We start from the raw sequence: 15,412 nt of genomic DNA on the forward strand, positions 1-15,412 counted from the left end.
AAAAAAAAGTCTCACGGACTTTCCTGCCCAGGCTGGCTTTGAACCGTGATCCTCAGATCTCAGCCTCCTAAGTAGCTAGGATTACAGGCGTGGGCCATCTGCTCCCAGCTCATTTAACTTCTTACATCACTTTGTTTTTTAATCAAAAGAAGGGCTTTTTTGTTGTTGTTGTTATGTTTAGATCTTCTTAAAACAGGGTCTTGATAGATAGCCAAGTAGCCCAGGCTAACCTCAAATTCTAAATCTTCCTCCCTCCCCCCTTCTGAGGGCTGAGATTACAGGCATGAACTACCATGCCCAGCCTGAAGCTTTAAAATAGGTAGCTAAATGTTTTTGCAGCTTTTAAGGATTACCTAGTGTTTGTATCAGATGAAGTTGCTCTGAAAAGAATATTAAGGTTGACCTTGACTGATAAAACCCAAAGCATAAACATCCTGATAACAATCAATGTGTGGTCACCAAGAATAAGCACAGGAGAATACAGGTTTCTCTGTGGGCACAAATTACTTTCCTAAATGGTAATACTAACTTATGTCTCTTAGGCTGCTTCTCCCCATCCTCCTACAGCTGTCTTCCTGCCAGGAAACTTTTATCTCATTGGCTATGCCCAGGAGCAATCTGATGTGACTTCCTTCACACTAAGTAATAATACACATAATAGTAGCAACTGTTTCTCATTTTGTTTTTGTTTTAGGTTGTGAAGTTTGAACTCAGGGCCTCACACTTGCTAGGCAGGTATATTCTATCACCTGGAACAAGCCTCCGGCCCTTTTCTATACACCTGGATCGAAGTTAGGTTTCCTGTCTTAACTGAAACAACAGGTACATACCACCACACCCAGCTTCTTCCACTGAAATGGAACCTTGTGAACTTTATTACCCCCACTGGCATGGAACCAAGATCCTCTCAATCTCAGCCTGCCATATAGTTGGAGGACAGTCAAGTGTTACCCACCAGCCGCCCAATGTCGCTAGGGTCATAAGCACAGACCACTGGTGCCTGGCTTCAGTAGCAACTGCTTTAAATATTCTATATTATTTTTAAGACTCTCGAAAGTACTGTGTTAAGTATCAGTGATTATTGTCAAAACTTAGCAGCTAAGGGACCCCCCCCACCTCCTAGTTGGTGAAGGTCAAATTCAAGACTCAAAACTGGTCAGAATTGGGCATAGCTACCAGGCTACACAGCCTTACAGAGTTTCCCATAGCCAGGTCTGATATACAGTTCAGTTTGGGCCCAATGCAGTTCCCCCTACTTTTCCTGCCTCTTACATGTTCCTTATTTAGCATGTGGTCTGACTCCTGCCCACTGGAGATTTCCTACATCCCCTTGGATGCTTCTTTAAAACCCATCCTCCTCTCCTCTCCCCTCCCCTCCTTGGTCTTCCTTGGCTGACCTCCCCATGGTCCAGGGCCACACCACACAGTGATGTGCATATTTGCCTGCGGACTCACCCTTGTTTTTCTTCAGTGAGGGGGTCTCCTCCCTCACGGGTCTGCCCATCCCTTCTGGATCACTCTCTCCTCCTTCTGCCTCTGCCTGGCCTGGGCTGCACATATGACTTGCTCAGGAGCTGTGGTGATGGCATACTGGCTCGGTACTGACTGAGCTGGGTGCCTAGGGCCGGCGTAAGGGCCCGGTAATGGGGAGGAACCAGCACTGCTGCCAAGTAGGAAGCTGGAGCCATGCTGCAATGACGGATGCCAGGGGAAACGCTCGGCAGAGGCTGTTTCCCGACTCACAAGCTGGCTCTCGGGAGGGAAACGGAGGGAAACGCAGTCCTCTCTCCTGGCTTTTGGATCTTGTCACAGCCACTCAGCTGCTTCTGCTCAGCTGGGCAAAACCTGCTTTCTGGGCCCAGGCTGCTGGGCCTTCCACACGGACCCCCTTCCCCTCACCCAGGGAAACCTGTGATGACTCATTTTCTCTCAGCCCCTCCGTTTTGCCATAAACAGGCCTGGCTGTGTGACCTTCCCAGAAGGGAAAACAGCTGCTGCAGGCAGCCCCTCCCCTGGCCTCCTGGTCACCAAGCACCGCCACTGGACAAGAGTTCCCAGAGGCCAAGGCCCTGGGTCACACAGTGGCCTCTCCTCCTTGGAGGACTCTAAGATGCCTCTCTTTCTAGGAGCCTGCAGGGCAGGCTGTGGGGTTGGTGACAGGTAGGGATGGAAGGTCACTATATAGTATTTCTGGCATTGATTTTTTTGCCCCCAAATCTATGGCTTGCCAAGTCCACTAGCCCTGGGGCACAGTTTGGCCCCACACACATCCTGGGTAGGCTTGGGTGCCAAGCAGTGACTAGGGGCTGGCATTCTGGTCCTCAGGCCCCTTGCAGAGGTGAGCTTTGTCCTCAGGTGGCTGGTAGACACACCTAATGCTCCCTATAGCCTGTAGAGGCCGGGATCCAGGTACTGGTTGGTCTAGATAAGCCGACTCAGCAAAGCTGGCCCACTCCCTAATGCAAACAAACCAGGTGCCTCTGAGCACACAGTACCCAGGAGAAGGTCCTTGTGGTCACCTTTCCGCTTCACTGCTAAAGGGAAAGGGAAGGGAAACGTTTTCCTCCAGCTACCTCCCTCCCCATCTGCCAGGTCCAGCCCTGCCAATGGCCCCATTGCACTTTCTGTCCACCCTAGCCCAGGTCACATGCTGGAGCAAATTCATGAGGCGAAACTTCTGATGGGTGAATTTTTCCCAACCAACAGTACTCAGCTGATTGCTTTGGGGTCCCAAGACACGACCAGAAATAAGGAAGCTTGGAGGCCAAACAGACTCTGCGCCCTAGAGGGCCCTGACCACCTGACACCTAGATTGTCCAAAGAAAGGTAGAAGCCCAATTCAGCCACCTTCCCTGAGGGTAGAGTCAGGATCTAGAAGGAGGAAGGCTAACCTGCTCACCTCTGCCCGTCCCTCAGGGATTTGGCCAAGTGTTTATTGTGTTTTCTTCACACTCCACTCCACCTCCCATGGGCTCATTTCTATCTTGGGTTTAAAGTCAGACTTGGTTGAATCAAATGGGAAAAACCCAGAGAGAACTATTTCCTGAGTGCGGAGTACAGCTAGCTAGCAACATTTGTAACCCCTCTTCTGTGAGGGTTTCAACCCAGAACTCTCCCATCCTACCCACAACTGACAGGGGTCAGGGTACTGAAGTGGAAAAGATAGGTTCACAATTTTGGCTACATCTGCTCCCATCTCTAAGCAACCCAGGCCCTGGATTGTAGGGTGGTGGCATCTCTGGGCGCCGGCTGGTGTTTGTGCTCCAACTGATGAAGCGAGTTAAAGGGCTGCACAAATGCAAGGCACTGAGCAAACACGCCAGTGTACTGACCAGATGTCGGGGGTGGGGTGGGAAGACTGGCCCCGTGAACTGGCCTGGCACCCCTCCCTCCGGGATGCCACACGCTGACCCAGGCCTGATACTACAGGGAGGGATCTGAGCTGCCAGCCTTAGCTGTTGATTAGGGGGGCAAAGGAGAGTGTTTGCTGAGCCATCATTCCAGAGGGAAGAATCACCCAAGGACAGACTTCTCAGGCTCTGGAGGGGGGGGCGGTGAGGGAGGGGGGCTGTGGGTCATCTCCTCCTAGGTTGTGAGAAAAAGGAATTTTGCCGACTTGAAGACCCCTCTCCCCACCAATGGAGGCAATGGCCCCCAGTTTACTTCATTTAGACAATAGTTCATGCCACACAAAACCCTTTGAGACTCAGAAAGTCCCTGAATTAGGGTTTCCATGGTAATGCATCCTCTTTCCCATGTTATCAAGGAGCAATTATCCATAGCCCAAAAGCAGTTTTAGATCTTTGTTCCCCCCAAAAGCAGGAGATTTTGTTTAGGAAGCTCCTGAAGGCAACCCTAAAGGCTCTTTTGTCCCCAAAATGAGAACATGGGTGGGAGACAAACAGAAAGTGCCATTGTGGTGTCGTGTGGCATCTCTGAGAGCTGTGGCAGCCGGTTCTGCTTTTTAAAGGCCTGGGCTGTGTCAGAAGGAGATTCAGCGCTGCTCAGCAGAAGCCTCAGCCAGCCGGAGAGCATTACCTAAGAGCTTCAGCCTGTCCTCGCTGACCTGCTCCTCATTCTCCCTTCGGGGTCTGTTCTCATGAGATCACCACATGGTACAGGGGAATCTCCAAGGAGACCCCTGCACATTGTGGGTAGGGGTGGGGATGACTTCAAAAGTGCTTAGAGGACTGGGAATGTGGCTTAGTGGTTGAGTGTTTGCCTAGCATGCATGAAGCCCTGGGTTTGATTCCTCAGTACCATATAAACAGAAAAAGCCAGAAGTGGTGCTGTGACTTTAGTAGAGGGCTAGCCTTGAGCAAAAGCAGCTCAGGGACAGTGCCCAGGCCCCGAGTTCAAGCCCAGGACTGGCAAAAAAAAAATGCTTAGAGAGCTGGCATCTGCAACTATAGGATGGGGGGTAGCAGGGGGGGCAGGGGGGGCATGCGGGCAGTCAGGGAATAGTCAGTTAGCAGCTTCTTGGAGCCTGGATCAAAGGCTGGCAAATTTTCTCTGTAAAGGGCTGGACAGTAAACAGTTCAGGCTTTGCAGGCCATATGGTCTGTGTCATGGACTGCCTCTGAGCACGCAAGCAGCTGTAGACAACACGTGCGCAAACAGGCACGTGTGCAGAACTTTGTTTACAAAAACAGGCAGAGGTCTGGATTTGGCCTGGGGAGGGGGCGGGCCGCAGTTTGTTGATCCCCAGCTCTAAATCCAAGAATGGAGATCTCAGAGGACCAGCCTCCCTTATACAAATCTATGATAACCAGTGGATTTGTGCCATAATTTGGGTTTTCTGCCCATGTATTGTCTAGTCTGAGCAGTTTTTCACCTGCCTGTGTTCAGCCAGGAGCTCAGAGAATGCCTTGACTCATGGTTTTAGCCTTCACACAGAGCCTCAGAGGGTGAAAAAAGCATTGGGCACTCCCACAAGCAAGTGCCCAGAGCAGCACATTGATACCCGTTTTGCCGGCAACTAATTTCAAGGAGGTATGCAGCCCAGCTGATGCCTATTCATGGGCTGGGCCATGCAGAGGTCTAAAAACTCTAGGGCAAGATCTTTTTCTCAGAAAGAGCTGGTTTCTTTGAATTTGAAAAAGCTCTTTACAAAGCATAAAAAATAAAATAGACAAATATTACAAAGAAGCAATTCACAGGAGATACAAATGACAAAGAAGTGAAAGGACTCTCTCACTGATAATTCAAGAAATTTAAAAAAATCATCCTATATAATTTTTTTTACCATGTCAGACTGGTTTAAAAGATCAATGATATGGTCTTAGAATAAGATAGAGAAAAAGCCCTTTCAGTCATTCTGGGAAGTACCAGCGTGGAAACCTTCTAGAAGATCATTTGACAGCACATATTAAAATTTAAAACATGCTAATCCTGTGGCCCTGAAATTACATTTCCAGGAATTTATTTTACGAAAATACATGTTCAGGGATGTTCACTTAGACAGCATTCTTAATTTGGAAAATTTTGGAACCAATCCAAATGTACATTAGTAGGAGACTGGTTGAATAAATTACGTTACATCTATACTACAGAATAATATGGAACTGTTTAATTATGAGGGAGATCTCTAGAATTTAAAATAAGAAGACAGATCTCTAAGTACTGACAGGAAAAGCAAAAGATTTGTGAAGAACAAATTGTAATAACAGTTTTTTCAAAGGAATAACAATGGTATATACAGATTTAAAGTAATGCTGAAGATGTACACACACATACACACACACACACACACACACTCCAAAACAAATGAAGGAAGATTTAAGATTTTTATAGTCTCTGGGCACCAGTGGCTGGTATCTGTAATTTTAGCTACTCAAGAGCTTGAGATCTAAGGATCATGGTTCAAAGCTAGCCTGGATCTAAGGAAATCTGTGAGATTCTTATCTCCAATTAATCACAGAAAAAGCCAGAAGTGGTGTTGTGGCTCAAGTGGTAGAATGCTAGCCTTGAGTAAAAAAAGCTCAGGGACAATGGCCAGGCCCTAAATTCAAGCCCCTGGAGAAAGAAAGAAAGGAAGAAAGAAAGAAAGGGAGTGAGAGAGAAAGGAAGAAAGGGAGAGAGAGAGAAAGGAAGGAAGGAAGGGAGGAAGGAAGGAAGGGAGGAAGGAAGGAAGGAAGGAAGGAAGGAAGGAAGGAAGGAAGGAAGGAAGGAAGGGAGGAAGGGAGGAAGGAAGAAAGGAAGGGAGGAAGGAAGAAAGGAAGGAAGGAAGAAAGGGGCTGGGAAGGTGGCTGGCTCAGTGGAAGAGTGCTTGTCTTGCATGCATGAGGCCCTAGGTTCGATTCCTAAGCATCACATAAGCAGAAAAATCCAGAAGTGGCACTGTGGCTCAAATGGTAGAGCGCTGACCTTGAGCTGAAGAGCTGAGGGACAGCGCCCAGGCCCAGAGTTCAGGCCCCACAACCAACAAAAAAAAGAAGGAAGGAAGAAAGGAAAGAAGGAAGGAGGGAGGGAGGGAGGGAGGGAGGGAGGGAGGGAAGGAGGGAAGGAAGGAAGGAAGGAAGGAAGGAAAAGAAAAAGAAAAAAACAACAAGGAGCTTAGGGACAGCACCCAAGCCCAGAGTCCAAGCCCCAGGACTGGTGGAGAAAAAAAAGATTTTTGCAGTCTATAATTCACTTTGCAGAATGAAAATATTCTCTGTGTATGTGTGTGGGGGCATGCATGTACACATGTTCTAGTCCTGAGATTTGAACTCAAGGTCTCAAGCTCTCCTTTAGCTTTTTCCACTCAAGGGTAGTGCTCTACCACTTGAGCCACAGCTCTGTTTCAGGCTTTTTGCTGGTTAATTGGAGATAAGAGTCTCCTGAATTTGTTTGCCCAACTGAAATTCTCAGATCTCAGCCTCCTGAGTAGATAGGATTACAGTCATGAGTGAGCCAACAGTGCCCAGCAACAGTCTTGTTTTATAATCATAAAAACTAAGAAAAAGCCCAGTGCTGGTTGTTCATGTCTACAATCCTAAACTACTCAGGAGGCTAAGATTACAGTTTGAAGCCAGGCTGGACAAAAAAGTCTGTGAGATTCTTATATCCAATTAACCACCAAAAAAGCCCAAAGTGGGACTGGGAATGTGGCTCAGTGGTAGAGTGCTTGTCTTGGCCTTACCTGCATGAAGCCCTAGGTTTGATTCCCCAGTACCACATACACAGAAAAAGCTGAAGTGGCCCAGTGGCAATGTGGTAGAGCGCTAACCTTGAGCAAAAGAAGCTCAGAGTCCAGGCCCTGAGTTCAAGCCCCAGGACTGGAAAAAAAAAAAGAAAGAAAGATAAAAAGAAAAAAAAATAGCCCAAAATGGAGCTGTGGCTCAAGTATTAGAACAGTAGCCTTAAGCGAAAAGACTCAGTGGCAGCACCCAGGCCTTGGGTTCAAGCCCAAAGATTGGCATACACACACACACACACACACACAAAAGAATGTTTATAGACTATTGTTTCTCATAAAAGTTACTTGGACAACAGCTCCAGAGTCATAAAATGCTTTTCTTTCTTTCTTTCTTTTTTTTGTGGTGTTGGGGATGGACCTCAGCACCCTGAGCATGTTAGCAAGTGCCCTACCACTGAGCCATACTCCCAGCCCCTAACTACATAGTCCAGGCTGGTCTTGAATTTGAGATTATCTTGCCTCTGCTTCTGCCTCCCAAGTACAGGTGTATACTACTAGACCCATACCCAGCCTAAAGGATTTCTTAAAGGGGGCTCATGGTATGGTGCTCTTAAACCTACTTTTTTTTTTTTTTGTGGTGCCAGAAATTGGACCCAGGGCCTCATGTATGCTAGGTACACATTCAACAACTGAGTACACCCATTCTTATTTATCTTATATTTTATTATGACAAAGCATCATTCTACACTTTGGAGCTTAAATCCCCCTGGACCATCTTGTTCTTTTATCCTTGAAATTCAGACTTGCCATAACAGAGATCCAGCGTGACTAAAACAATGCAAGGGATGCCAAGTTTTTATTTTTCATCTTGATGAAAGGAATGGTGGTTTTTACACTGTCCAAGAACAAACAGAACTACGACTCCTGTTTCACAATTTACACAACCTAATGGAATTTGTGTACTTCTGACAGCGTGAACATATTTCCCACAGTTTCCACATTTGTTTTTCTCTGAGAGGTTGTCATTTTTTTTTCTTTGCAAGGGTGGTGGGGAGGAGGTAGGGATTTTTGTTTGTTTGTTTGTTTTTGTTTTTTAATGTAACTGATTAAAAAGTTTTAACTTTTTCTTTTAAGTCAAGAATGGCTGGGTACTGGTGGCTCATGCCTATAATTTCAACTACTTAAGAGTTTGAGAACTGAAGATGGCATTTTAAAGCCAGTCTAGGTAAGAAAGTCTGTGAGACTTGTTTCCAATTAACCACACACACACACACACAAAAAAAAGCCAGAAGTGGAGCAGTAGTTCAAGCACTAGCCTTGGGCAAAAAAAAAGCTCAGGGACAGTACCCAGGTCCTGAATTCAAACCCCAGGACTGGCGTACACACACACACACACACACACACACACACACACACACACAAAGTTGAGAATGGTGATGCTTATAATCCTAGTACTCAGGAGGTAGAAGTTAGAAGATCCAGAGTTTCAGGCTAGCTTGGGCCACATAGCAAGTTCAGGTCTAACCTGGGCTATATAATGAGACTTTGTCTCTAAACAAAGAACTCCATAAGCCCTAAAGAGTACAAAGTAAATCTTCCAGGTACAAGCAGAGGCAAAGCAAGCCAGTCATCGGCATTTGTGTCACACACCCTGCAGACACTCACACCCAGAGCACACCAAACACACACTGCCTGAACTCACCAAACATGGACTGCAATGTTCTTTCCATGTCCATGGACCTAGGCCCAGACACTTAATCCTCTCTGCCAGGACAAAGCCAGCACGGTAAAGCCCAGAAGGGGACACAGAGAAAGCACTGGGCCTGGCCTCTGGCTCAAAGCCGTAGGGCGGGTCACAGAGATGCCAGCACCTCTTCAAGCTCCTCACCAAAGAACCACAAGTCCCCAGAGCTCCCAGAACAAAACAAGGGCCTCTCAACAGCATGACTCCTGACTCACCGGCAGAGAGGGAAATCAGAAACCACAAATAGTAACAGTAGGTGTTGTATCTTAAAACCTCTCTCACAGGGAAACTGAGGCAGATGAGATTTCTCTGCTGAACAGAAATGTCTCAGAAAAGTAGCTATGAATGGTGCCCTTGCCCAACCAGGTGAAGCTACTGAGAGCTCCCTTCTGTTCTTTCTTTGACTTTCTTTCTTTCAACCTGCACCTTCTTTCAGCTCCCATTTCCATCTCAAAGAGAAGCCTATTTTTGGCACCCTGTTCTCCCAAGAAATGGGTGTTTGGCATCATGCAGAAACAACTCTCTCTCCTCTTTGGAGGCTGCTGTGTTCTGGCCTTGAGAAAACCAAGAAGAAAGACACAGGTGCTCCTCTGAGTTTTTCATTCAGGTCTGGGTAAGGCAGAGGGAAGGACTGGGGAGATTTCAGGGAGGTTTGCTTTGGGGTTTAACTGTTAGCCAGAACTCAAGAAAGGGGGAGGCAGTGGCTCTTTTTTCTTCCCTAGCCACAAAGCTAGTTAGTAGCTCTCCCCGTGCTAAAGTCAAGGCCAGAAGTCAGCCTGAGAGCAGTGCCCTGCCACCAACAAGACCTCCCAGCTCGAGACCATGACCAGCTTTGCTGCAGTCACTGTGTCTACTGGAGGCCTTGCTTGACACATCAGGCAATGTGGATGAATGGAAAGTGAGTTAGTAGAAACCAATAAAAGCTGTGTCAAGTTTTGTTTTTTTTTTTGGGGGGGGGTCTGGTCGTGGGGCCTGAACTCTGGGCCTGGGCGCTGTCCCTCAGCTCTTCAGCTCAAGGCTAGTACTCTACCACTTGAGCCACAGCGCCACTTCCGGCTTTTTTCTTTTTGCTTATGTGGTGCTGAGGAATCGAACCCAGGGCCTTGAGTATGCAAGGCAAGTGCTCTACCACTGAGCCACCTTCCCAGCCCCGGCTGTGTCAAGTTCTGCAGATCACTAAACTCAAAACTCAATCTCCCTCTCTCTCTGTTTTTTGTTTGTTTGTTTATTTGTTTGGGTTTCTTTTTGCCAGTCATGGTGCTTGAGCTCAGAGCCTGGATGCTGTCCTTGAGCTTCTTTTAAGCTACAACACCACTCTGGCTTTTTCTAAGTAGTTTATGAGATAAGAGTCTTATAGACTTTCCTGCCTGGGCTGGCTTTGAACCACAATTACAAGTATGAGTCACTGGCACCTGGAAAGATCTTCTTTAAAATAAATTTTTTTTAAACCCACAAAAAACTCAACAGTTGAAAGCTGATGTGTGACTCAAGTAGTAGAGTGTCATCCTTAAGTGAAAAAGCCAAAAGAGAGTGCAAGCCTCAGTACTGTCACAATAAATAGGTAGATGATAGATAGATAGATAGATAGATAATCAATCAGTCAATACTTACCGTTAAAGAGGTGAAAGTCATGCACATCCCACCAAAGCCATTCAGAGCCAGGGCGATGAAGATGAGCACAGAGAGAGCTGTAGGGAATAGAGTCATAAGCAAGGAATCATAGATAATCTTTGGGGAGGCCAGGGCCTGGTCCCTCCGCCCCACCCCTCTGCATGGAACAGGTTCCCATCTGATGCAGGTTGAATGGAGGAAAAGCTATAGAGGGTTAGTACTTCCTCCTCCTGCCTACCAAGAGCTTGAGCTCTTATAAAAAGCACACATCTGTCCTCCTTTGTCTGCTGACCTAGCAGCAAGCAAGAGGCCCACAATACTCTCAATGACACTACACACCTAGGTTTCTGAAAAACTGGGGAGGAGCCTGGTGAAGATTTTGGCAAAATGCAGATCCTACTTTGGTATTTGTTCGGAAAGTGCTTGAAACAATGGATGGGTCTGAACAGGATAGAGAGCAAGTCACTTCTCAGGCATCTTTTTATTGTTGAGAAGTTGGGGGCTTCATACACTCTGAGAGCTACAGAGAGTAAATCACCCCAAGAGACTTTTTCTTGGGGTGGATTACTCTCTTACCTGACCACTCATTTGAGATAAGAAACTGAGTATAGAGGCCTAACAGCTGCCTACTCCAGGCAAGGACTACAGGTACGGTATCTAAGAGCAGGTAGCCAGGAAGCGCCTCTGGACAATCTCTCCCCAGTTCCTGATGAAGGAGTAGAGCAAAGGCATACTCACAGTTTGGGTTACTTGCTCCATATGCAATCAGCAAGCAGGAGACAGCAAAGCAGGCACTAGAACCAAGCAGAGAGAGTACATTGTGTATTATTGCATTGTTGACACTATCATGCAGTCTTATCATGGGGAGATACTACGTGTTATTTTAGAGCACTTACAATCATTATTTAATTTCCAATTCTAGGGGCTGAGGGCAGAGCTCAGTGGTAGACGACTTGGTTGACATCCACAAGGCCCTAGGTTTCATTCTCCAATATTAACAAAGAAGAATACTGTAGTTGGCCTCAATTTACTAATGAGGAAAATAAATCTCATTAAAAATAAAATGCAAATCCTAAGTTTTTGTTAGGTTAGGTTTATAGGTCCATGGTAGAGTACTTGCCTAGCATGTATAAGGCCTTGGGTTCAATCTCCAGCACTATCTCCCCACCCCCACAAAAAAAGGCAAACCAAAACCAAAAATCCAAACCCCTAATTTCTCTCAAGATCTCCTACCTAAGAGACTAGGCCAGAATGGATGCCCCAAAGCCTGGTTCTATGAATGCCATACTCCACTGCCCCTCCCCGACTGGACTGGAATGGGCCCAGGCTAGGGAGGGAAAAAGCACACAATTCACCCCTCAGGTTCCTGGGCCCACTCAGCCACAGCATGGACATGACCTACCAGGCAGGGTAAATGTCTGGCTGGTTCCAAACTCCTTTGCTTAGCTCTTCCCTGGAAGCTAGTCTCTTCACTAGAGTGAAAGGCACTAATTCTCCAATCTTATACACATTCCCTTCATGGGCATAGGACTTATCCACTATAAGCTATTGCCTGAAAAGGTGGTTATTCCCAATGGGAAATGGCTTGGAGAGACCCTGACTTAAGAGGGCTAGTAGATGGGGCTGGGAAGGTGGCTTATGGTAGAGTGCTCACCTTGCATGCATGAGGCCCTGGGTTTAATTTCTCAGCACCATATAAGCAGAAAAAGCCAGAAGTGGTGCTGTGGCTCAAGTGGTAGGGCACTAGCCTTGAGCTGAAGAGCTGAGGGACAGCGCCCAGGCCCCACAACTGGCAAAAAAAAAAAAAAGAGGGCCAATGGATTGGAAACTGGCCATACAGCTCTAGCCTTAGAGCTGTATGTATCTATGTTTATGTATATATGTATGTTTGTATGTATGTATATTTGTAGTTTTGGAGCTCAAACCTAGAGGGAGGAAAGGAGGGAGGGAGGAAGGAAGAAAGGAAGGAAGGAAGACAGGTATACATATAGTTTGTATTTGCATGTGCTTATATTAAGATTACATGCTTAAAATCTTTTAGGGAGCTGGGAACCAGTGGCTCATGCCTATAAGCCTCGCTGCTCGGGAGTCTGCGATCTGAAGTTCTAGGTTCTGAGCTAGCCCAACATACAAATTTGAGAAGCTGCTGTCTCAAATTAACCAGCAAAAAGCCTGAAGTGGAGGTATGGTTCAAATAGTAGAGCAGCAGCCATCAGTGAAAAAGCCAAGTAAAAGTGAGAGGCTCTAAGTTCAAGCCCTACTACTGGCACACGCACATACACACACACACACACACACACACACACACACACTCCTTTTAAGGAGTCCCTTATTTTACCTTCTAACACAATCCATCCAGGCTTTTACAGTGTACTTGTTAGCTCCTTTCCAGGAAATGCAACCCAAGGGCTCCACCTGTCCACCCTCTGCCCCCAAGGATCCCACACTGACCTGCCCAGCAGCCTGAGTTTCCTTGGACCATACTTGTCCATGATGATGCCCAGGGGCAGGGTGATGGCACTGAGCAGGAAGGAGCCCACGGTGAAGGCCAAATTCAGAATCTCATCCTGGGCCTTGCAGCTGAGCCAACCATTCACCCAGCTCACCTCTTCATGTTCTGGCTCTGCGGTGCCTCCCACTGTGCCATTGGTGACATTCTCTGTGAATATAGAGGAAAGGAACATGGCAGGCTTTCCCAAAGAGCAGAGGGGCAGGTACACCATTCCATTACCCCACTGGGAATACCAGACTTGGCTCCGGGGCCCTTAAGGTTCCAATAATCCACAGCAAGCCTGGATGTCTATTTGACCCAAGTCCTCTGAAGCAATAATCTAAGAGTTAGAAACTTTCACACCAAAGACCATTTAGAGAATCCAGTAAAGAAAGTTGTGCTTGGGTTGGGAAGGTGGCTCAGTGGTAGAGTGCTTGCCTTGCATGCATAAGGCCCTGGGTTCAATTCCTCAGCACTACATAAGCAGAAAAAAAAAGCCGGAAGTGGTGCTATTGCTCAAGTGGTAGAGCACTAGCCTTGAGCTGAAGAGCTGAAGGACAGCGCCCAGGCCCAGAGTTCAGGCCCCACTACCGGAGCCCTCCCCCACCCCCCAAAAAAAAAAGTTGTGCTTGCTGGGTGCTGGTGGTATGATCATATCTGTAAGCCTAACTGCTCAGGAGGCTAAAATCTGAGGATCATGGTTAAAGCAGTCTGGGCAGGAAAATTCATGAGACTCATCTCCAATTAACCACCAGAAAACAGGAAATAGCACTGTGGCTTAAAGTAGTAGAGTGCTATCCTTGAGCAAAAGAGCTTAGGGATAGTGCTCAGACCCTGAGTTCAAGCCAAGAAAAGGAAGGAAGCTACTTTTGGTTTTTTGGGGTAGTTCATTTGAGATAAGAGTCTCACAGACTTTCCTGCCCAAGGCTTTAAACAATGATCCTCAGATCTCAGCCTCCTGAGTAGCTAGGGTTCCAGGTGTGAGCTACTGGAACTCAGCTTACTTATTTTATTTTTTGGGAGGACTGGTCCTGGACCTTGAACTCAGGGCCTGGGAGCTTTTGTACTCAAGATTAGTGCTCTAGCACTTGATCCACAACACCATTTCTGGCTTTTTTGATGGTGAAATGGAAGTAAGAGTCTGTTGGACTTTCCTGCCCAGACTCTGAACTGGGATCTTCAGGTCTCAGCACCCTGAGTAGCTAGGATTATAGGTGAGGGCCTGGTGCCTGGTGCTTTACATCTTTATGTTTTGGGGGGAGGGGGTTAGTACTAGGGCTTGGACTCAGGGCCTCATGCTTGCTTGACTTGCTTGTTCAGCTTGTGGTCTACCACTTGAGCTATACCAACCATCAGCCCTGATTTTTGCTGGTTATTTTGGAAATGGAGTCTAGCTGACTGTTTCTTCCCCAGATGGCTTTGAACTGCAATCCTCCAGGCCACAGCTTCCTGAATAGCTAGGATTACAGGCATGAGTCACCAGTGACTGCTTTGCTTTAGTTCTGTTCTCGGGTAGTATCTTGAGTTTTGGCCTGGATCACCCTTGGACTGTGATCCTCTTACCTATACTTCCTATTTAGCTGGGATAAAAGGCACAATCCACCACATTTAGCTTATTTATTGAGGTCGGGTCTCACTGACATTTCCCTGGCTGGCCTAGAAACACCGTCCTCCTGATCTCTACCTCCAGAGTAGCTGGAATTACATGTAAGCTGCCAACATACCTGGCCTCGAGATGCAGCTTTTCTTATTGTTCTTCTGGGCTATTGTGTGGCTGTCTCCTGTGACCACACCCAGACCCTGTTAGGTGCTAAAGCCTGGTGTGTCAGCCACACCTGTGTTGTAATTTCAGCCCTTAAGGGCCCCCCTCCAAAGTCCAACCAGCAAAGAAAGAACACAGAAGGCAGAAAAAAGTGCTGTGGTAGCTAAGCGAGGGGTGGGGGAGGATGGGGACAAGCTGAGATTGAGACTGAGGAACTGTCCTCAGCAGGACTGCTAGTTCAGAGGTGCTGACTAATCCCACAGAGACAGGACAGACTGATTAGATGCAAGGCTACACCAGAGAGCCAAGGAAATACTGCTCCTCAGATAACTAACTGCTTCCCAATTGCAGCCCTTTGGTGCCAGGGCTGTAAGGCTGAGGTAGGCAAAGGCTTGCCCAGGCATCTCAGGGCTGCCTCACACAACTGTAAAGAAAGCAGCTGGTCCAGACACTAAGGAGGCTGAGATCTGAAGGATCATGGTTCAAAGCCAGACCAGGCAGAAAAGCCCTCCAGACATCATTTCCAGTTAACCAGAAAATTGAGCTAGAGGCATGCTTAAATGGTAGAGTGCCAGCCTAGCAAGTACAAGACAAGACATTGAGTTCAGGCCTAGATATGAGCAGAAAGAAGAGCTGGGGGGAGGGGGGGGCGGGAGGCAGGGGGAATAAAAGGCAGGGGAATAA

The 15,412-nt window shown here is 47.2% G+C and overlaps 1 protein-coding gene across 4 annotated transcripts in view; it reads right to left on the reverse strand.

The window, feature by feature from the left end:
- Slc43a2 (solute carrier family 43 (amino acid system L transporter), member 2) overlaps positions 1 to 15,412 on the reverse strand; it is a 47,717-nt gene that overhangs the window by 23,314 nt on the left and 8,991 nt on the right. For all 4 annotated transcript variants that reach the window (XM_013016497.1, XM_013016499.1, XM_013016501.1 and 1 more), the window contains 3 exons: positions 12,927 to 13,134; positions 11,214 to 11,269; positions 10,476 to 10,552 (listed from right to left, as the gene is read on the reverse strand). In XM_013016497.1, coding sequence (XP_012871951.1) covers positions 10,476 to 10,552; positions 11,214 to 11,269; positions 12,927 to 13,134 — 341 coding nt within the window. The remainder of the gene's footprint in view (positions 1 to 10,475; positions 10,553 to 11,213; positions 11,270 to 12,926; positions 13,135 to 15,412) is intronic.

Source organism: Dipodomys ordii, unplaced genomic scaffold (genome assembly GCF_000151885.1).
Source record: "Dipodomys ordii isolate 6190 unplaced genomic scaffold, Dord_2.0 Scaffold31, whole genome shotgun sequence".
In the NCBI taxonomy this organism is placed as follows: domain Eukaryota; kingdom Metazoa; phylum Chordata; class Mammalia; order Rodentia; family Heteromyidae; genus Dipodomys; species Dipodomys ordii.